Genomic DNA, 21,838 nt, shown 5'->3' with positions numbered 1-21,838 from the left:
CAACTGATGAACTGATGAACTGATGAATGAACTGATGAACTGATGAATGAACTGACAAATGAACTGATGAATCAACTGATGAACTGATGAACTGATGAACTGATGAATGAACTGATGAACTGATGAATGAACTGATGAATGAATGATGAATGAACTGATGAATGAACTGATGAACTGATGAATGAACTGATGAATGAACTGATGAATCAACTGATGAACTGATGAATGAACTGATGAACTGATGAATGAACTGATGAATGAACTGATGAACTGATGAATGAACTGATGAACTGATGAATGAACTGATGAATGATGAATGAAACTGATGAACTGATGAATGAACTGATGAATGAACTGATGAACTGATGAATGAACTGATGAACTGATGAATGAACTGATGAACTGATGAATGAACTGATGAATGAACTGTTAAATGAACTGATGAATCAACTGATGAACTGATGAATGAACTGATGAACTGATGAATGAACTGATGAACTGATGAACGAACTGATGAATGTACTGATGAATTGATGATGAACTGATGAACTGATGAACTGATCAATGAACTGATGAACTGATGAATGAACTGATGAACTGATGAATGAACTGATGAACTGATGAATGAACTGATGAATGAACTGATGAATGAACTGATGAACTGATGAATGAACTGATGAATCAACTGATGAACTGATGAACGAACTGATGAATGTACTGATGAATTGATGAATGAACTGATGAATGATGAACTGATCAATGAACTGATGAACTGATGAATGAACTGATGAACTGATGAACGAACTGATGATGTACTGATGAATTGATGAATGAACTGATGAACTGATGAACTGATCAATGAACTGATGAACTGATGAATGAACTGATGAACTGATGAATGAACTGATGAATGAACTGATGAACTGATGATTAACTGAAAATTTCAGGGAATTATGATGTTTCATGAAAATTCTGATTGGTTTCAACAGAATCAGGAAGTGGCAGAAGCTGCCAGTTGAGGAACTTCTTGGTAACTTTGGGAATCCTGCTGTGGATCATCGTGGCACTCGAATTGTCAACATCTCGTAAATACAATCAATATTACATATTTTACTGGTTACTCTTTTATCAAAAATATCTTGGGAAGACGTTGCTGCGGCGGCGTAGTAGTTTAGCACAACCCACATATAGAGGCCTTAGTCCTCGACGCGGCTGACGCAGGTTTGATTCCCGGCAACATTTGCCACATGTCTTCCCTCTCTCCTTACTTTCAAAAAATATACGGGCCACTACAGCCAACAAAAATCCTTGGAGAAAAAAAAATCTCTGGAATAAAATATAATTCATTTCTCTCTGATTCCAAGTCGGCACGACCCACAAGGTTACATTTTGTTTTGTAGGCAAATGAATGTTTGCTCTCAAATCAGTAAATAACATTTTCAGATGATAGTTTTTCTGAGTCTTTTAACAGACAGTCCTGACAATCATAAAGTTTGGTTTTTGGAGTGACTCAAACTGCAGATAAACAAACACGTGGAAAACTCTCTGAATTCTAAATCAGTCAGTGACTGCAGTCCAGAGCCATCATGGCTGCTCCATCAAACGTCTTTAAATATTTGCTTTGTTCATAGACAGCGAGCTGACATGGCGGACACGTGACAAATGTCTGGGCAAAGGTTCACCAGCGTTTCTGATTTCTGAGATTATGTGGCGTCTCCAAAATCTTTAACAGGGCGACTGTCAGTCTGTTCTGGTTTGGCATCACTGGATGTTTGGAAATATTACAGTTGAATTACAAACCCAAATTCAAAGTCCGGTGAAGATGGCAAGTGAGATCATCAACACTCTGGATCTGTCCTCTGTCTGATCAGGTGCAACCAGAACATCCAGGCTGATGGGATGTGACCCATCAGCCTGGATGTTCTCATGGATTCAGGAGAAGGTTCAGTTTCCTCTGTGGAAATAGAACCGTCTGAAACATTTGCTTGGACCCAGACCCAGTTCTACATGACCCCACCTAACCCCATAACCCTGACATTAACCCCCAATCCCAACTCTGACCTCCTGTCAATCAGCCTGGTAAACTGCCGACCACCATCTGGACCAGATGTGACTGTAACAACTTTAGAAAATATGCTTTTATTTATTTTTATTATCATGTTGAAATTCCACCAAATCCTGATTAATTCTGAAGAATCTTATGTTCCTATTATATTTTAAGAATGTTATTATTATACTTATTCTGATAAGCACCAGTATCTGTACTGTAAGAGAGCTTCTTATGACATCAGTACTGTACTACCTTCAGTTGGCGCTAGGCTGCCTGAGAAGAGGTTGGAAATTTTCTTTGCTTTTGGTTGAGCTCACATTTTATGAAATATTTGAAATAATTGTATGTACATGCAGCTGTGAATGTCTATTTGTTTTAATACAAACAGAGGAGCATTCTTTCGGACGAGTTAAGAACATTTTACTTAAATGTTAGGCCAGATATTGTTATTAGTTATTAGTTAGTCACAGGGTTTCTCCATGTGCTTACCTGCTAGGGGAAGAGCTGCAAGTTAAAGGACATTTTTATTTCTTTTTGTCCAGGCCTCTGCCAGTGACCTGCATTAAAGAACAACCAGCAACTCCTGTGATCCGACTCCCTTCTTCAATTCAACATATCAAGGTTAACCAGTTGTATAAGACTAGGTTGCCAGAAAACAACTCTTTTAGTATACCGGTTACATGACCAAGAGTAGAACTCAGAGGATGTGAATGGAGATGGTTATGGGGATGAACAGGTGGCAGTTGGACTGCAGACAGCCAGTCTACAGGCTCTCTATGCCTGGCGCTGCTCTAAGCCTCTATTCTTCTAACCTTTGCTGACGTTTTCAGTTTCTCTTTGGAAAATTATTCACATTTTCATACAATTTGAGCTGCCTGACAAACTCATCTGGTTCACTTTCTTTCATTTTGTTGGAAACATCAGTTTTGTCAGGTGTTTGCGACCAGTGGACTGGCATATTCAGTCTGACTTCAGCTGGAAGCCGTTATGAAGTTAGTGAGAAGCTCAGCCTGCTCTGCACCTTCCCAGTCAGGAAATGGCTGAAGCTTAATTCCAATTTCTAATTTCTCACTACCTTCAGCTTCATTAATCTACTACAACAGCTCTAATAGCAGAATATCTAGAGCCGCCTCATGTCTCCAAGGCTCTGCTCCCTGTTGGCCCAGTTTGACTTTTCTTTTCTTTCTGCTCCAGTCATTTGCCAGTAAAATAGAATAATCCAGTCCAGGTGTAGCAGTTTTTTAACTAGAGTAGATTAAAGAAGCTATTAGTTGGAATCAGCCTTTAAGCATTTTCTGAATCAAAAAGCAGCTGCAGCAGGTGATGCAGCAGGTGATGCAGCAGGTGATGCAGCAGCGTCACCTGCTGCAGCTCCACCGGCGGTTAGAGTCGCTGCCACCATTTGAGCTCATAATCACAGTAAACTGATCTGGTCCCACAGGGCACAACGGGTCAGAACAGCGGTTCTGATGGTCTGTGCCTACCTGGTGGCGACGCACACATGGATGCTACGTCACACTCTGCTGACTCAGCACATGTCTGATAAATCCAGTTTCGTTTCATGTGTTTTATTTCATTGCAGATTACAGTAATCTTTATTTAACTGATTTTATACCAGGCTTTCAGTAAGTTGTTGGATGACTTCATGGTTTACTTTTCATAAAAGCAGCTAGTAAATATAATTATGGCTTTAGTTTAGTCTGCAATGTTGTTACTGTGAACAAGTTATTATTTGGCCCTTACTCAGGACTAAATATGTTGTTTTGTGGTTATTTCGTCCCTATATTTTAAAATATTTGAGCTTAATTACTCTTATATTATTAGACTTTGCTGAATAGATGTGGGACTGAAGCTGCAATAGCCTATAATATCAGTGCATATCAATCATATGCAGCTCGATGACACATTATGGCTCATTTTAATTAAGTCTGTCATACAACAAATGAAAGGAGTTGTGATGATCTGTATTTGTCTTTAATTCCAATAAAAAGCAGTTTCTCCATCTGATGCTGTTTTATTCTTACAAACTCTGAATTTAAAACATGTCTAACATGCTAGTAGAGTTAGCTATCTATCTGAACCACAGAAGGAAAATCTGACAAGGTAGCATTGATAGTCAGAACAGCGGTTCTGGTCTAACGGATCAGAACCAGCAGGCGGCAATGCTCCACTTACGTATTCCCAGCCGCCAAGGTATGAGAAGGCGAGGATGAAGGCGATGATGGGGTTGCCACGGTGAAGCTCATCACGGAGACATGGACCTGCAGGAACATCCATGTTGTCATGGAGACAGCACGGTGCCAGGTACTGAAGGGCCTCCGCGGGTCAGAACCGGGCTCCACATGGAAACTCACCACAAACCACAGATCTTTGCCAAACATCTGGACCTGGCTTGGTCTTCTCTGGTACCGAGCCACAATCATCCCCAGCGGACCAAAGGTCATCCAGGCGAGCAGCATCAGGCAACCTGGAGGTCACAGGGTCGTTAGCTGCCAGCAGCTAACGGCTCCCGGTTGGCCGTCCGATGGCTAACGGCTCCTCTAAACCAATACTGGTCAAGCATCTTCTTATCTGCCACAAACTGCGATTCATCGTGTGTAGCGCCTCCACTTGGTAAGTATATGAACAGAAAAAACAAACTTTTCATTCAAATTTGTTTTTGGTAGCTAACACTTTTAGTTTGTAGGAAAAAATAAGAAAATTATTTAGTCTACCAAGGGGGAAATTTTCTTTGACTTTAAACAATAAACATTCATAGAATCACAATCAACAATTTGTGCATCGCGTAAAGCATTTTGTACACTATGGGCAAATGTTCAATTGGTTAAGAAATTATTGCACTGCCTATAAATGACTTCTAATCGATATTCTCAGTCACCAGAAACACAATGATGCCTTCAGGAGGTCAGAGGTCAAACTGATGAAAACGAGGATGAGGAAGACTCACCGTGGGCTCTGATCATCTGCTCCTTTCCATCACTTTGCATCACATTAGGAGATGTCACGCCACCTTGTGGCTGCTGCTGTAAGCTTTCTTGTGCTCCATGATGACCCCTGTTGGACACAGAAGAGCCAGAGGACAGTTTTTATGAATATTTGGGTTATAAACTCAAACTATATTTTCAATAATTACTGATCTTCATATTGTCATTGATGACTTGGTGGTTTGGCCATTTGTAGCGCATGGTCAATCCTTTGCACATGAGAAATTTGATTTTGACCCATTTGGATTATCATTCAATCAATCAATCAATCAAATTTGATTGATTGCAACAGCAAGGCATTTCAAAGTGCTTTACATTATGAAAACATAACATCATGCAACTTAAAATGAATTTGTGATTTCAGTCATAATTTATTCCAGTATTTAAACTGGCTGGCCTGCGTAGCCTCAAGAGAAAAAACCCTCAATAATAATGACATTGAACAGCAATAATCATGTGCTGGGTGATCAAAACACACGAGTTGAGCCATTTGATGAACTGCTTGATACACCTGTGACTCTAAACAACAAGTTTCTGCTGCAGGCTGCTAGATTCTGGTTCCATGGCCGGCAAGTTGAGTGAAAAGGTGGAACAAATGATGCTGAATTACAACTCACCCTAACCCCATAGATCCAGATCTATAGATCTAGACCTATAGATCTAGAGCTGTATAGCTCTAGATCCAGAGCTATAGATCTAGAGCATCCAGACAGCAGCAGCTGGAGCTTCACCAACTCATCATTTTTTCCAGGGTTTTATGATTAATGGTTTAAAATGGGTCATTTTTTCTGCATTTTTTTTGTTTGGGTCCAGCTTTGGTTCTGGCTTCAGAGTCGATGTGCAGATTAACCCTCTGATTTGATGAATTTTCTCTGAAAAGAAGCTGAAAACTTGTTGCATTAGACTGAAGTTCAGGAGGTTCAGTCTCTGCAGGGTTTGTGATTCTGTCAACTGCTGCAGATAAAGATGGAGCTTTGTGGATGATTTTGTTTATGACATCTGCAAAGAAAGCTTCTCTTGCATGTTTTAGTGTTGACTGATAGTTGCTCACTGTGTCTTTCTTTATAGATGTCATAACAAACATGAAGTTGACTTTTTTCTCGTAGGCGCTTACAGACAGTCTGAGGTGTGACGTGTCTGTTCTGCAGACCAATAGTCTCATCAGCTGTGCGTGTTGCTGGTCTCAGCTGATCCCAGGCTCAGAGTCACACGTGGTGATCTTGTGCTGCAGTGGTCACATGAGGATGGGTGGATTTGCAGGACAGCCAGTCTGTTGGAAACCAACCCTTAAACAGCCAGTGGTTCGATAATGGACATTGAGCCATTCAGTTACTGCTCTAGTGGACGTCCCTGCATCCAACATGCCAATGGCACGCTCCCACATAACTTGAGACATCTGAGGCTTTATGAACTGTGCCCACATTAATATTTTGGGGGCTTTTATTGTCCCCAGTCCGAGAATTGTGCAGCTGTTGCTCATTTTGTCTGATCACCTGCAGGACATGTCCCACCTCTGCACTGGCTAAAAACAACTTATTGAGTAATGGCTCACTGACAGCAGGTTGGATTAAAAATTATAGACAGATCAAGACAGATATAACTTTGGTACAAAAAATGTCAGCAAATGGCCATTTACACTTGTTAGCTCCACATGGCAACAGTATTTGACATGGGGCATTTATATTTTTGTTCAGTATAGATGATTCTGACAAGGATCTGCAGAGTCAGGGTCTTCCTACCTACCATTGGTGCTGGGTCCATAGGCCAGCAGGAGGTGGAAGAATTTGTCAGAGCTGAAGTTGGAGCTCCTGGAAGTGAAGATGGCGTTCTTGGAGGTGAATGTGCAGGCCAGGACCTTGTTCTGGTTGGAGATCTGTATATCTGAGACATGTCCCTGCAAGAGACATTCACTGGTCATCATCTGAGGTCAGGAACCAACCTCTGGACGCTCCTCAACCAGGACGTTCTGGTGGGGATGAAGTACCTTAGATTGAATCACCGGAGCTTTCCGTCCAACAGAGAAGGCCCGCTGCACATCAGCAATTCCAGCGCTGCTCAGGGCACAGAGGTAGATGTCATCGTTACCCTGAGGATGGAGACAAGAGCAGAAACTGAACCGTCTGCTTGGACCTTCTCAGACACTGCAGCACTGAAAAGGTGTTGATAACCAACATCTGATTTGGTTCTCCTCACCATCTTCCGATCATCTGACCACCCAAAAGCTATGTATCCTTCAGCAGGTCCGCACAGCTCGTACCGGACCCCGGATTTGGGCGGAGTCAGAAGCCTGGCTGACATGAAGAAGCATTTGGAGCTGATGGCCGGATTACATTTTGGGGGCTGGCTGAAGCACAGCTTGGTGGAACCGCAGCCGACATTAGAGATGGACTGCAGGGAGACAGCGGACCAATCATCAGAGGATCCTGGGCAGTGGAGGGAACTGGTTCTGACCCAAAGGAAGGAACTGGTTCTGACCCAAAGGAAGGAACTGGTTCTGACCCAAGGAAAGAACTGGTTCTGACCCAAGGAAAGAACTGGTTCTGACCCAAAGGAAGGAACTGGTTCTGACCCAAAGGAAGGAAACTGGTTCTGACCAAGGAAAGAACTGGTTCTGACCCAAAGGAAGGAACTGGTTCTGACTCAAAGGAAGAACTGGTTCTGACCCAGGAAGAACCGGTTCTGACCCAAAGGAAGAACTGGTTCTGACCCAAGGAAAGAACTGGTTCTGACCCAAAGGAAAGAACTGGTTCTGACCCAAGGAAAGAAGGTTCTGACTCAAGGAAAGAACCGGTTCTGACCCAAAGGAAGGAACTGGTTCTGACCCAAAGGAAGGAACTGGTTCTGACCCAAAGGAAGGAACTGGTTCTGACTCAAGGAAAGAACTGGTTCTGACCCAAAGGAAGGAACTGGTTCTGACCCAAAGGAAAGAACTGTTTCTGACCCAAAGGAAGAACTGGTTCTGACCCAAGGAAAGAACTGGTTCTGACCCAAGGAAAGAACTGGTTCTGACCCAAAGGAAGGAACTGGTTCTGACCCAGAGGAAGGAACTGGTTCTGACCCAAAGGAAGGAACTGGTTCTGACCCAGAGGAAGGAACTGGTTCTGACCCAAAGGAAAGAACTGTTTCTGACCCAAAGGAAGGAACTGGTTCTGACCCAAGGAAAGAACTGGTTCTGACCCAAGGAAAGAACTGGTTCTGACCTAGTCAGGTTGGGTTCTTAGTTATTTTCAAGATGGTGTATCTTGTTTGCTTCCTATGTCCTGTTCCAGGAAACAGGAAGTAGAACATGAGACTTCCTGTTTAACTGTAGATGTGACTCGGTTTATTTGGCTTGACACTCAGTTTTGCCGGCAGTCTGTAATAACGAGTCTCTTGCCTTTAAGCTAATCTATTTCCTGTGGATCAGGAAGTAGCAGCGATTAGTAAGGATCAAGAGTTAAAGGCAGTCGGTCCAGATGACAAACCTGTGGAGGAATGAAAGTGTCTATCAGAGCCAGCAGAAGAGTTTTTGACAAAGCTGTTCAATGAGATTCTCGAGGGACAAGATGCCTGAGGAATGGAGGAGAAGTTTGCTGGTAATAATTTTCAAGAATAAGGGAGATGTCCAAAATTGTGGCAATTACAGAGGAATAAAGTTATGACTCATTCAATGAAGATAAAGGAACAAGTTGTTGAAGCCAGACTGAGGTCAGAAGTGAACAGCACTATGGTTTCATAAACATTCAAGAAAATGTTCTAAAGATGCAATCACTGCATTGTGGATGTTGATAGAAAGGTCCAGAGAATATGAGAGGAGATGCTCTGTGTTTCTGTAGATCTAGAGGAAGCGTATGACATGATTCCTAAAGAGGCGCTGTGGTTCTGCATGAGGAAGTCTGGACAAACAGAGAAACATGTCACAGTGGTGAAGGACATGGATGTCAGACTGTGGTGAGGTGTGCTGCAGGAGGGACAGAGCAGTTCAAGGTGGAAGTGGGACTTCACTAAGGATGGGCTCTGAGCCTTTCCTGTTTCTGTGGGGATGGACAAGTTGATGACATGAATCTTCATATTCATGTTTGCAGATGACATTGTGATCTGTGGTGAGAGCAGAGAACAAGTGGAGGAATGAAGGCTGTAGAAAGACACAATGCATAATGAAGTGGAGACAAGAGGTTACAGGGAACAGAAATAAAGATAGTGAAAGATTTGAAGAACCTCGGCTCAACAGAAACGGGTCCAAGATGTGAAAGAGTTTTAGTGAGAATGAAAGGAAAGGTGAGCGACACGGTGGCAGTGATGAAGATGTTGAGCTTGTCTTTAGGAGAGACATGAATGTAGTCGGAAGACAGGGTTACATGGAGACGGACGACTCGCTGTGGGAACCTTTGAAGGGAAAAAGCCAAAAGGAAAAGAAGAGGTTAAACTCAGAGATATCTAAAAGAAAAACTCAATCATCCATATGTGCATATTCAAGTCCACAACATGAAAAATAACTCAATTTACATAAAGATTACAAGATTTTGTCACAATCTCAGTGAGACACCCTGAGCAGAACAATTACCATAAGATGAAATCCCTACAAACTAGCAGCAGCTGGTGGAACCTGCCTTTAATCACAGCAATCTGCAGTTATAATGCGATAGAAGCAATAACTGATTCAGCCGAGATGCACTTAGACATGATGGGATTTAGACTAAATCTGAGCAGGTTCCACTGGGTGACCCTGACCTTGACCTGACCCTGACCTTGACCCTGACCTTGACATAACCTCTAAGCCAAAAGAAAATACAGAAAGTGTTTTTATTCAGACCCAAAGGCTAGAACTGATTCTGATCTTGATTCTGATCCTGCTGAGCTTCAGATGTTTCTCGAGCTGCAGCTGATCTGAAAGTTCTGGTTTTAGTTTTACGGGTCAAACGGACTAAGTGTTCTGGTGCCTCTCAGACCCAAACAGCCCGGTTCCTCCTGTGTGACTGGGGAGGTTCTGTGGTTGGAATCAGAAACTAAATCCAGACTCCAGTTGAACGACGGTCACTCACAGCAAACCCGGGAGGCGGGGTGCCGGGAGGCGGGGTGCCGGGAGGCGGGGTGCCGGGAGGCGGGGTGCCGGGAGTGCCGGTATCCGCGGCCCGGCTTCCATTCAGACTCAGAACCGGACTTTTCACTCCGACCCAGAAAGTTCTGTAGCTTTGAACAAAGGAGGCTCTGCAGGAACGAGAAGAGAGAAGCACCTGAGGTCCAGACTGAGCTGCAGAACCGCAGCAGAACCTGGAAGGACCCATCTGAGCCTCACTGGAACTGGACCGCTCCAACGGTTCTGTCTCGGTCCGGCTGCCAGGTCACCTGGATGTTGCTCTTTGGAGAACCAGAGGAGTGGGAGACGGCAGAGTTCTGAGGACACAAACATTAGAGGTCTCTGATTCTGGTGATTCCTGGAGTTTCTGCAGAGTGATCTGGTTCTGGACCCTGGTTCTGGACCCAGGTCACTCCGTTTTTGGTACCATCAGGTTCCAGGTTCAGTCATGCATTTCAGTGCAGGTGGGAGGAGCACTCACGGGTTTCTGGAAGCAAGCGAGGAGCCGGGCCGGACCAGAACCCAGTAGAAACGAGCCCACAGCAGACCGGCCTCCCGGCTCTCTGGCCTCCAGCAGGAACCCGATAAATGGACCGGAACTCGGACCCTGGAGAGAGACTGGAGAACAGGAAGGCTGTCAGACTGGGACCAGAACCCCCAGTCCAGTAAAGATCCTGCTGTTCCATGATGGGAGGTTCTGGTTCTGTGGAACAGAACCCACAGCAACCAGAGACAGGAGGAAGATCAGTGACGGACCACTTCCTGCTGCACACCGAGAAATATAAGATAATTGAGAAACAAGCGAACCGTGTCTGAGTTTTATTTTGAAAGGCAGAATACTGCTGAGTCACTACTGGGGTGGGGGAGAAGCTGGTTACCAGTGGACAGACAGGTTTCTGTTTGTAGAAAACGAACAAAAACCTAATTATGACATTTTGTCTAGAGGACCAGTCAAGTGTTTTTACCTTTGAAGGCTCGGCGACTGACCTTTGACCTGTCCTCCATGCACGGGGCCGCTCCGCTCCGCTCCCACGGTGAACGGCGCGGCGGCGGTCTGGGGAGCGGCGTGGTGGTTGGGGGTCATGTCCGCGCAGCTCTCCGACACCAAGCCTGAGGGGCAGCGAGCGGCAGGAGCGGCCCAGATCAGAACCAGCAGCAGCGCGATCCGCTTCATGATGCGCAGCAGCTCCAATGCTGCAGGAGAGGAGGAGACAGAGCTACACCTGCTGAGGGCGGGCTTTGTGCCGACAGGTGATACGATGGGAGGGAAGCCGGCAGAAGCTGCAGTTTCTGGTTTCCTGAGCATCAGCTTGCCTGAGGGAGCAGAGGGAACTTCCTGTTTCCTGCAGGAAGCTGGAGGCGGTTCTGTGCCGTTCACAGGCAGAAAGAGGAAACAACTAAAGTTAAACTTTTTCCCTGAACAGAAGCAGGAAAATCAGCGATGACTCTGACAGCTGGAGTATTCAGCTAGACGAGCTGGACGTCTCCCAGATCCATCATCCAGTCTGACCTTCCAGTCTGACCTTCCAGTCTGACCTTCAGCTCCTCCTGGCTTCACCAGCATGAAGCTCTCAGCTTCCTGGAACCGTTTGAATGCGAAGATGTTCTTGTGTTAAAATTTGTTTCCTGTCTGGAGCGCACACTGCAGCCAGAGAGGCGGTCCAACCAAATCCACGGCGCTTCTGATTGATTTCTCAGTAAAACATATCATCATGTCAACATGGCTGCTGCTGTAGAGCAGTGCTTATGCTTGAGACAAGTGTTGTCCAACATGCATGGTCTGGATTATTTGGCTAACATCTATGGGGACAATCAGGGGACCATTTCCATAGCCAAAAAATCCTGTGTACAGACAAAGATGTGAGCATGTTGATATTAAATATAATTTGGTCATATCAGTTATAAATGAGAGAAAAGGTTTTCTAGAGTATTGTCCAACTAATGAAATGGTTGCAGACATACTAACCAAACCAACAAAGATTCAGTTGAGGAAGTAGAAAATGTTTGTTTGGCGTCTCATGAAGGTATTTTAGTTGAAATATTAAGTCAGAAAAAGTTACCCAAATGTGAGCAATGGGGTTGTTGACATGATGAATGTTTTGTGCTCTCATTTGTTGTTGGATTATTGCGTCACATGACCCGACCTGTCTGGTTTAACACACTGTGTAAAAATCAGGGTTTTGTCTTTCAAACAAAGGAAACATGAAACCAAACTGTGTCACGTGGAACGCTGAGCCAAAAGTGATTCTGCTAACACAACAATCGTACAGGATCATGTGGCTTGTACCTCCATGAAGATGTCAAGTCTTGTAGGGTTAAGGAACACATGAAATTATGAAGTTATAAAAAAGTACAATACAAATATAAATCAAATTTGTCAGACATCAAACAGATAAAGGCAAAAGGCCTTCAGTTCTCACATCAATTCAGATCATTATCGGCTCAGAGCTGCTTTCCCTGCTTGATATTCCTCAGTTTTAAGGTCCTGAAGCTTTAAGCTTTACAGCAGTGGATGAAGAATTTGGCGAAGATCAGCTGGTTGTTCAGAATGATGTTGGTTCTTCTGTCTCTGGGTGGGCAAAAATATTCTATTCTCTCTGTTTAAGGGATGATGTAAGGAAAGTTTTAATGAGATCCAGTTTTGATGAAAGTTTCCCCAAAATGTTCCAGTTGGTCTGTTGCTTCAAAAGGTCCAGTTGTTGGTGTCATAGTCGATGCATCACTCATCACCTGGATCACCTGGAGAGAGAGGTGAGGGTTAGGGTTGATGAGAACAAGGTGAGTGTTTTTATTAATGGTATATTATTTGTATATTTTGTTGCTCTTACAGTGTGTTCACATACAAAAGCATTCATTAAAGAACTGTGATTCGATCGGGACACTATATTCTCCATTGCCATTACCCTGTATATATGTCTGGAGTTGTTATCTTAACCTTTCTTTAGTTTTACCCTTCATCCTGTCATCATGGAAAAATTATATATAATGATAAAGTAACATTGTTGTTGTCACCCTGTGGTTTGGACTACAAAGTATTATTTTTATTGAGCTTAACCAATTTTGATGATTATTTCTTCAAAATCTCTGAAGTTGTTCAGAAGAGCAGCAGGTGAGGCAGCATTGAGTCGAGCCTCACCTGGATTCATCAACCTCTGGCCCACTGCACTGCTGCTACTCAGCAGCTCCTCCTGTCTGACCGCCGCCACTAAAACGCTGACAAAATATTTCATATAGCAACTGATTTTACAACATTTAGCTCATCTATATAACCTTCAGCGCTTTTCCTCTCCAACTGTGTGTGTAACGTGTTTTGAGCTGAGCAGAAACCAGGGAACAGACTGGAGGTGAGGCAGGCAGTTCTCTGGCCTCATGGCAGGGGGCGCTCATGATCCCAGACACTGAGACTGCACACTGCAGAGGAAGAGACAGTAACAGGAAGATAGCCTTGGAGCTAGCCATGGAGCTAGCCCTGGGGCTAACCACGGAGCTAGCCTTGGAGCTAGCCATGGAGCTAACCATGGAGCTAGCCAGGGAGCTAGCCATGGAGCTAGCCTTGGAGCTAGCCTTGGAGCTAGCCATGGAGCTAGCCAGGAAGCTAGCCAGGAAGCTAGCCATGGAGCTAGCCAGGGAGCTAGCCAGGGAGCTAGTCAGGGAGCTAGCCAGGAAGCTAGCCATGGAGCTAGCCAGGGAGCTAGCCAGGAAGCTAGCTAGGGAGCTAGCCACGGAGCTAGCCTTGGAGCTAGCCAGGGAGCTAGCCATGGAGCTAGCCAGGGAGCTAGCCAGGAAGCTAGTTAGGAAGCTAGCCATGGAGCTAGCCATGGAGCTAGCCAGGGAGCTAGCCAGGGAGCTAGTCAGGGAGCTAGCCAGGAAGCTAGCCATGGAGCTAGCCAGGGAGCTAGTCAGGGAGCTAGCCAGGAAGCTAGCCATGGAGCTAGCCAGGGATAGTCGGGAGCTAGCCAGGCTAGCCATGGAGCTAGCCAGGGAGATAGCCAGGGAGCTAGTCAGGGAGCTAGCCAGGAGCTAGCCAGGGAGATAGCCAGGGAGCTAGTCAGGGAGCTAGCCAGGAAGCTAGCCATGGAGCTAGTCATGGAGCTAGTGATGGAGCTAGCCATGGAGCTAGCCTTGGAGCTAGCCTTGGAGCTAATCGCAAAATTAACATTAAGCCTAACACCAAACTGCTGCAGCAGACTGAATGTCTTGTTCTTTGTGTTGGAAATATTTGAGTGTTTTTTTTTGTCTGTTTCATTGTTCTTAATTGCTATGACAACGAGTCTGAGCTAAGCTACGCTAATACAGAGAAAGAGGAAGAAATGTTGTTGAGTTGGACTTTAACTGTTCCTCCCTTTGCTGTGGAGCATAAAATGAATCATATCTACAGATCCAAGTTTGACTCAGTTAACAGATCAATGTGCAGCGCGGCTGTGGATGACATGTTTGATGACATGTACAGGAATAATGTTTTTGCCTTCCAGCTTTTCCACATGCGCCAAATTTCCTTACATAAACAATAACATGCAGGGGGTCTATATTGTAAATCCGATGATGATTTAGTTGGTGCCTCACAGGTTATGAACCTCACTGCATGTCACTGATCAGCCTGATATGACATTTTTCTACTCGAACTAAATCCTTGTTATCCATGAAAAAGTAAATTGTGGAATATGAGTGTTGAGCTGCTGAGTAAAGTATCTTTAATCATCTTCTTTATCTTCCTGCCGATGCTCCAATTAACAGTTTAATGTTTCTTTCTTCAGAAGGATTTCATCTTACATTGAAGTCTCCACCACAGACGACTCTGAGCATCATGTCTAAAATGTGTTTCTAAAATGTCCACAGTGAAGCTGCTTCTCCAAATGTGCTTTTGCAGACCTGAAGCCAGTGACTGTGTTGTCACATCACTGTCCCATGTGGCTTCATTAAAGAATAATCATTTTAAAAAAATCAACAAAACGTGTTAAAATGAATAATCAGTCATTATTATTGTTACAACAAGGTGTTGTGCAATTCATTGTGTTTCAGATCCATTAAGAAATAAAAAGCGACTCAAAGAGCGACTGAGGAGAGCAGGAGTTTTAATGATCTCCTCAACCATCGCTGTGTTCATGAGAGGCTCATCAATCATCCATCAATAAATATCAAGCCTAGAAACTTGATATCGTAACAGAACTCCATGTTTTTAACGTAATGTCTGCTCAGCAACGGGTGTCCTGCAGCGATAAAGACACGGAGAGTAAAAATGGTTCTTCTGCTGTTTTGTTTTTGCCAAGTAGGAGGGACGACCTCTCCAAGATGGCCGCCCAAGCAGCCAATGAGGGGCCTGCTCTTTATGAAAGTCCCTACTAATGGCAGAGCTTCATAAACCACGCCCCACTTCCCAGGCTTTCCTCCCAGGAAGTCTTTAGGAAGCTGAGCTGCTGGTTTTCCTCAGATTCAGAATTGCTGACGCCCTCAGAGCTGCATCAGCTGGATCAGCTTTTAACTTTTATTATCTTCATTTTTGTGCATTTTTCTGTTTAATTTTTATGGAGCTAAATTCTACAAGATTCATAGACTTTCTCACCACCAAGTAGTTTTTCCTCTCACAAGAATGTGCCTGACCTTTACCCTGCAACCACACCTTCACCTGCTCAGATTTCACCAATGTGTGTGTGTGTGTGTGTGTGTGTGTGTTTCCACCTTTAGACTCGGCTCTAAACTGCTTTCCTGCAGTTTTCTGACTCTGGTTGTTTTTCTTGTTTCTGATTGGACTCTTCAATCGTCCTCATCCAGAATTAGTCAAATTTCTTCTCCCAACAGAGAACCAGGTTTTATTATTCTCTCTCTTAAAACTCTTCATCTGAGTTTACAGCTTTGGAGGTGATGATGATGCTCTGAGCAGCTGACCAATCAGAGAACAGCTCTTAGTAACCTTTGCTCTGGTTGGACTCTGGATCTTCAGCAGCAGGCAAACACAGGGTCCTCGTTCTCCTGGCAGTTTGATCCACAATGAAGTTCCCTTCTCTCCCTTCCATTCTGCTGCTTGGCGTCTTCTTCCTGCAGCTGATAGTGGACACTTTCTTGCCTTCCCAGGTGAGCACAGCCACTGGCTGAACATGCGAACCATCATAGAGGAGCTTGTGAGGAGAAATCACAAGGTGACCGTCCTGGTGCCGGACGCTTCGCCGTCGGTCAACTATAACAGCAGTCGAGATGCCGCCAAGTTCAACTTCTTGGTCTTCAAGGTAAAAATATCCAACCTATGAATGTCCATCTATCAGTATCAGTGTTAAACATTACCTAGACTACTTGTGAGTGATTCCACTTCCTAACCCTTGAGCTCACTGACAGTATTGATCAATAACTGATACTCTGATCAGCTCCTTGTGTTTCTCTTCTCAGGTTCCATTCAGTAGATCAGACATGAACAACATTATGCAGGATTTTATTCACTTCTCCATGTACAAGGCCCATAACTCCTCCCTGCTGGACCGTTTTCTAGTGCCGCTGTCAATCATGGGGAAGTTCTCCCAAATTGGGAAGCAGCAGTGTGACGCCATGCTGAAAAATCAGCAGTTGATGGCGACCCTGCATGACGCCGCTTTTGATGTGGTCATCTTGGACCCCATGGTGTTGTGTGGCGATCTGGTGGCCGATGTGCTCGGTGTGCCTCTGGTCCTTTCGCTGCGGTTCTCATTTGGCAGCACCTTGGAGCGTCACTGCGGCCAAGCACCGATGCCAGCATCCTTCATCCCTGCGTCTCCACTTCCATACAGTGACTACATGACCTTCTGGGAACGGCTGGTCAACATGCTGACCTACACAGGCTGTCTGTGTTGAGCGAAGTGTCCTGGAAAATGATGCTTGATTCTTTCTACACTGAGATCAAAGGTGGGTGCAGATCATCTTTTGTTATTTAAATCCATCATAAAAAGCCCCAAAAAGAGAGCATGAACTCACCGCAGGGTGGAGACATCCGCTCTATCAGAGCTCTGAGTTTTATTCTATAGTCCCACAGCTTCTCCACAGCTTTGTTTTCATTCTAATATTGAAATATGATGATGCATAATATAAAGACTGAGGAAAGCGTGTCTATCACACCTCACGATCAATCAAAGTTGACTTTGGGCAAATACTTTCAGACTGCCAGGGTTTGAGTTGAATTTGATCAAGTTCTTTTCCTCCAGAAAAACATCTGAGTCGTGTTTGTGTGAACAGGAAGTCCTAGCAGCTTCTGCAGCTCCTTGGGGAGGGCTGATGTCTGGCTGATCAGGACCTTCTGGGACATAGAGACACCACGGCCAATACCTCCAAACTTTTTCTATGTGGGAGGTCTTCACTGCAGACCAGCCAATCAGCTGCCAGAGGCATGGTTCAACTTCCTGTTTGACTTACAGCTCAAAGTGATGAAACAACATTAAACTGGTCACTTCCTGCAGGACCTGGAAGCCTTCATGCAGAGTTCTGGAGATGCTGGTGTAGTGCTTGTCACCTTTGGCTCCATGGTAACCAATCTGGCACCAGACAGAGCAAATGTCATCGCTTCTGCTTTGGGCCGACTACCACAGAAGGTCAGAGATTCCACCTACTCACTTCCTGTTTCTTCTCGCCATTTAACCACTGTCGTCATGTGACATCTTTCAGGTAATTTGGCGCTACCGTGGCAAAACCCCGGCAACTCTTTCACCAAATACCAAGCTTTTTGATTGGATCCCTCAGAATGACTTGCTTGGTATGACTTCCTGTCTCAGCTTTTCAAACTAAAAGCCTTCTCTCTTTTCCTCTTCCTGTTAGAGCTTTTCAAAGTAAAACTACATTACTTTGTCATCTGGTACTAAATCAGCAGCAGCTTTTCTTTTTCTTTCTTTTTTTTTAAATAAAACCTTCACAATAAGAGCCCTGTGACCTTCAGGACACCAACTGACCCGTGCCTTTGTGACGCATGGCGGGACGAACGGTTTATACGAGGCATTGTTTCATGGCGTTCCAGTTGTCGGCATCCCACTGTTTGGTGATCAGCCAGACAATCTGGCCCGTCTGAGCCGCCGCGGTGCCGCCGTCGTCCTCCACTTCAACCGCATGACAGTGGATGAGCTGGAGGAGGCGCTGCATACTGTCATCAATGAACCCAGGTGAGAGTTCTGGTTAGAGGTGGCAAGGTAGATGCAGTTGGACCACAAATGATGGTTTTAATAATGAAGCGTACAGAAATCCAGGCTGCAGAGGTGAGCGATGAGACAAAACAAACGCAGACACTGGTAGCGCTGGTGGTCACTAAACAAAAGCACAACATGGATCCCATGGGGAACAAGAAAGTCAGGAGGGATTAAATATGGTGGGAAGATAATCAGGGAACACGAGACACAGCTGGGAGCAATCAGGGGCATGAGATGCCACAGGAACCAAATGAACACAGAAGAAAACAAATCCTCACAGTGACCTCACAGGAAGCAGGATTTTAGTTTGAAAGGGTGCAACCCTATTTCAGAAGATTTGCCCACTGAAATAAATCTCTTGGCCTGTTCTTGTTGCAGCATCTTCACAGTAAAAGTGTTGACTTGTTTTTCTTCCCTTGATGCTCAGCTTCAGGTCCAACATGCAGCAGCTCTCTTCGCTACAGCATGAGCAGCCGGTGGCGCCACTGAGCACTGCCACCTTCTGGTTGGAGTTTGTGCTGCGTCATGGAGGAGCTAAACACCTAAGGCTGGCGTCACATGACCTGTACTGGTTCCAGTACTACAGCTTGGACACAGGAGTGACTATACTCCTCATCATAGTTGTGGGCGCCGCTCTGTGCTGGGTGGGGCTTCGCTGCGTCCTGCGCCACTGCAAAGGGCGAAAACAAAGACAGAACGACTAACCAGCTGTTTTGACAATTATGGTTTTATCTGGATCCGTTTGATCCAAGCAGAACACCAGATGCAGTTTTCAGTGGTTCTTCACATTTTTCCCTGACTGCGTCTTCAGGAGACTGGGTTTGTCCTGCATCATGGAGACTCTCAACAGGCTATTGGATTATATATCTTTATTAATACATTAACCAGCAATGTAACAAAACATAACATGATATGACAAAAACACATTATGGGCTGCAAATGAGGGGAATGGGGAAAATTATTACACTCATGTACCACAAGCCAAAAGCTCCAGTTTCAATCATATTTTGTAAGAATATTGCATTGAATTTACTGTTGGTTTTGTTGAAGTTATTTTGAAATGAGAATATTTTGTTTTGATTTTAAGAAATTGTTAACTGTTCGATTTAAACTATACGATCACACAAAACAAAAAAAAAAAACAACAAAAAAAATTATTTAATAAAGAATTCTGCGGAGTGCTGGTGGAGCTGAGGGACTCGCAGGCAGTCACGTCTTGAAGATTTGTCTTTTTTTATCACTCTAGAGAAAGTTACATATAGCATCTGTTCAATATCAGCAATGCATCAGAGACAACAGCCGTGCAACAATAAGGCGCCATTATGTACATTTATATGCATGAAGCAGGTACTGTATACACAGGAATCATTACTGGACACATCACCAACTTACACACAACATTTGTAATATATTGTCAGGTTCAAATCTGAGAACTTTCACACAGAAAAAGAAGAGAGAGACAAGTTATTTCATTTTACAGTCAGAGTGGATAGCAGGAAAAAAGACGTCTCCATCATAGTTTCCTAAACCCACTGAGATTTCTTTCCTACTCTTCCTGTTTTATTAGCAGTTGGTTGTTTCCTAATTACCCCAGTTTAGCAGCTGCTGGAAGGGGAGGGGCAAACAAAACCCCAGCTGCTAACACAGTCATAAATCTTTCCAAATACAATGAGTCTCCTATCTTAATACATGTAAGGTTTCAGGTGCAGTTTGATATCTCTGGCTCACAAACTTCAACTGTTAACCTTTTGGAGGTGATGATGATGATTTCACCCAAATCATCATCATCATCATCATCATCATGCCCGCGCTCAGTTTTGGCTCTAGAGTTGCTGGTATTTCCTTCCAGTTTGGCACATTATGACTTCCTGCAGATATCTGTCACAAAGCACACATTCCAGAAGCAAGTCAAAGAATCTCACAATCCTTACATAGATAGATTAGTATTTATATGGGTTATTATTTAATTCCATCATCATTAACTTGTAGCACTGACATTGTGGAGATGAGTTGTGAAGAACAAGTCTGAGATTGGTTGTTTCTAGAGAGCACTGGGAAAAGGCAGAGTATTTTTATTCCTCATATCTCATCATACTGTGATAACATTATCATCATTTTAGCAAATGTATTTAATAAATAATAAAATGTACATACTGCAGCTTTAACTTAGAGGGATAACAGGTCAGGAGGGATGTAGCAACATGTAATGTTACACAGGAACCTTGTAAAGTGCAAGTTAAGGTCAAACTGTGTGGACTGGGTCAGTCCAGACCAGAGGATGTTTTTACTATCATTTTATAAAGATTGTTAGAATTTCTTTGGTTGTGTTTTGTAAACGATTAGACAGAGAAATACCTATAAACTTACTGGAATGATGCAAAGTAAGTTTTCATAGAACACAATGTTGTTCACCTTTTTTCACTGGGACGTGTTAAAGGGTTAGAGAGTCACATAAGAGCAGAGTATGGAGAGGCTAAAAAGGAAAGGAAACAGATCCATTATGCTGTATACATTACCAATACTAAATCTTTTCTTATTTCATGTTGAACTCATCAACATAATACTGACAGTTACTGAAAATCATGTTTAAAAAGTTGTGGAATATTTGAATGTCTATTCAGTGCCACCCAGAACTGAATCCCTCCAGTTTTTCATAATTCTGCAGACACAGAATATCGAGCATGCTTGAATTTTTCCAAGCTTATATATTACTGTGAGTTTATAACAAATTTGTGTTAAAATTTCTCTCACCTGCCGGTGGTGTTATTTACTTTTTCACACAGCTGCTTCAGCCCAAGTTTTTATCACATTATAGACTGTAATCAAAATTATGCATAGAAATTGAGCTACTTAAGTTATTCAAATCAAATCCAATTTTATTTGTATAGCACCTTTCAGTAACATATTTGCATGAATGAGATGATCGTTCAGATTTTTGCTCCTGTGGAAAGCAGACATGACCTCCTGTCTTTCAGCCTTCCACTAACAGATTGAAACTATTAAAATGTTGCTTCAAATCTAGTGCCAGATTAACACAACCAGATGATTAATTATCTCCTTAAGAAGGACATAAAGCACCCCCTGCTGGACAAAGCCACAAAGCGCATCTTTAGTTTTTCTAAAGAAATGTGATTCTTGTTTTCAAATTCTTTTGAACTGCAATAATTGTGACTTAACTAAAATCCAGCAAACTTTTTATTTTGGTGGAAACTTAATTTAAATAATATATGTGTGAATCAGTTGGTTTGGAATAAACTTTGATGTCCAGTTATGCGTACTGCTGAAATTTGGATCTTTAAAGGTTGAGGTTTCAAAGAAATCCTCTGCAGTAAGTTTGGTTGTTGTGAATCTGAGCTCACAGCAATCACTTCAATCTGATACTTATAAATTTGTGTGGATATGGATCAAATCAGGAGAACTCCAATTCAAAGTTTACTCTTTATATAGAAAGGTTGGAGAATGTACATACATGGAAGCATGTGTGTTTGTGGTCTCTGTAGAAAAAAACTGAATACAAACCAATTAGAAATCTTACTAATTCCTTTAACTTAGTCTGATCTTATGATGACATTATCCACATGATAACAAGAGACATATGAAGACGTCAGTAAAAACA

General features: G+C 43.5%; 1 protein-coding gene and 1 pseudogene across 1 annotated transcript in view; one reads left to right on the top strand and one right to left on the bottom strand.

Moving 5' to 3' along the window:
- The window catches only part of LOC129356204 (putative ferric-chelate reductase 1), a 28,474-nt gene extending 16,820 nt beyond the window's left edge, over window positions 1–11,654 (bottom strand). Inside the window, exons 1-11 of the mRNA XM_055025801.1 lie at window positions 11,627–11,654; window positions 11,078–11,506; window positions 10,572–10,708; window positions 10,310–10,407; window positions 10,056–10,221; window positions 7,228–7,422; window positions 6,974–7,120; window positions 6,778–6,928; window positions 4,998–5,019; window positions 4,405–4,517; window positions 4,226–4,311 (exon numbers count right to left, since the gene is read on the bottom strand). Of these exons, the coding sequence (XP_054881776.1) occupies window positions 4,226–4,311; window positions 4,405–4,517; window positions 4,998–5,019; window positions 6,778–6,928; window positions 6,974–7,120; window positions 7,228–7,422; window positions 10,056–10,221; window positions 10,310–10,407; window positions 10,572–10,708; window positions 11,078–11,506; window positions 11,627–11,654 (1,572 nt within the window). The remainder of the gene's footprint in view (window positions 1–4,225; window positions 4,312–4,404; window positions 4,518–4,997; window positions 5,020–6,777; window positions 6,929–6,973; window positions 7,121–7,227; window positions 7,423–10,055; window positions 10,222–10,309; window positions 10,408–10,571; window positions 10,709–11,077; window positions 11,507–11,626) is intronic.
- Window positions 11,655–16,075: 4,421 nt separating this feature from the next.
- On the top strand, window positions 16,076–19,341 carry LOC129356211 (UDP-glucuronosyltransferase 2A2-like; annotated as a pseudogene).
- The last annotated feature ends 2,497 nt before the right edge of the window (window positions 19,342–21,838 follow it).

The sequence above is a fragment of the Poeciliopsis prolifica genome, unplaced genomic scaffold, assembly GCF_027474105.1.
Source record: "Poeciliopsis prolifica strain line A6 unplaced genomic scaffold, Auburn_PproV2 SCAFFOLD160, whole genome shotgun sequence".
NCBI lineage: Eukaryota > Metazoa > Chordata > Actinopteri > Cyprinodontiformes > Poeciliidae > Poeciliopsis > Poeciliopsis prolifica.
The sequence above is the reverse complement of the archived record's forward strand: the minus strand, read 5'-3'. Positions and strand labels throughout refer to the sequence as shown.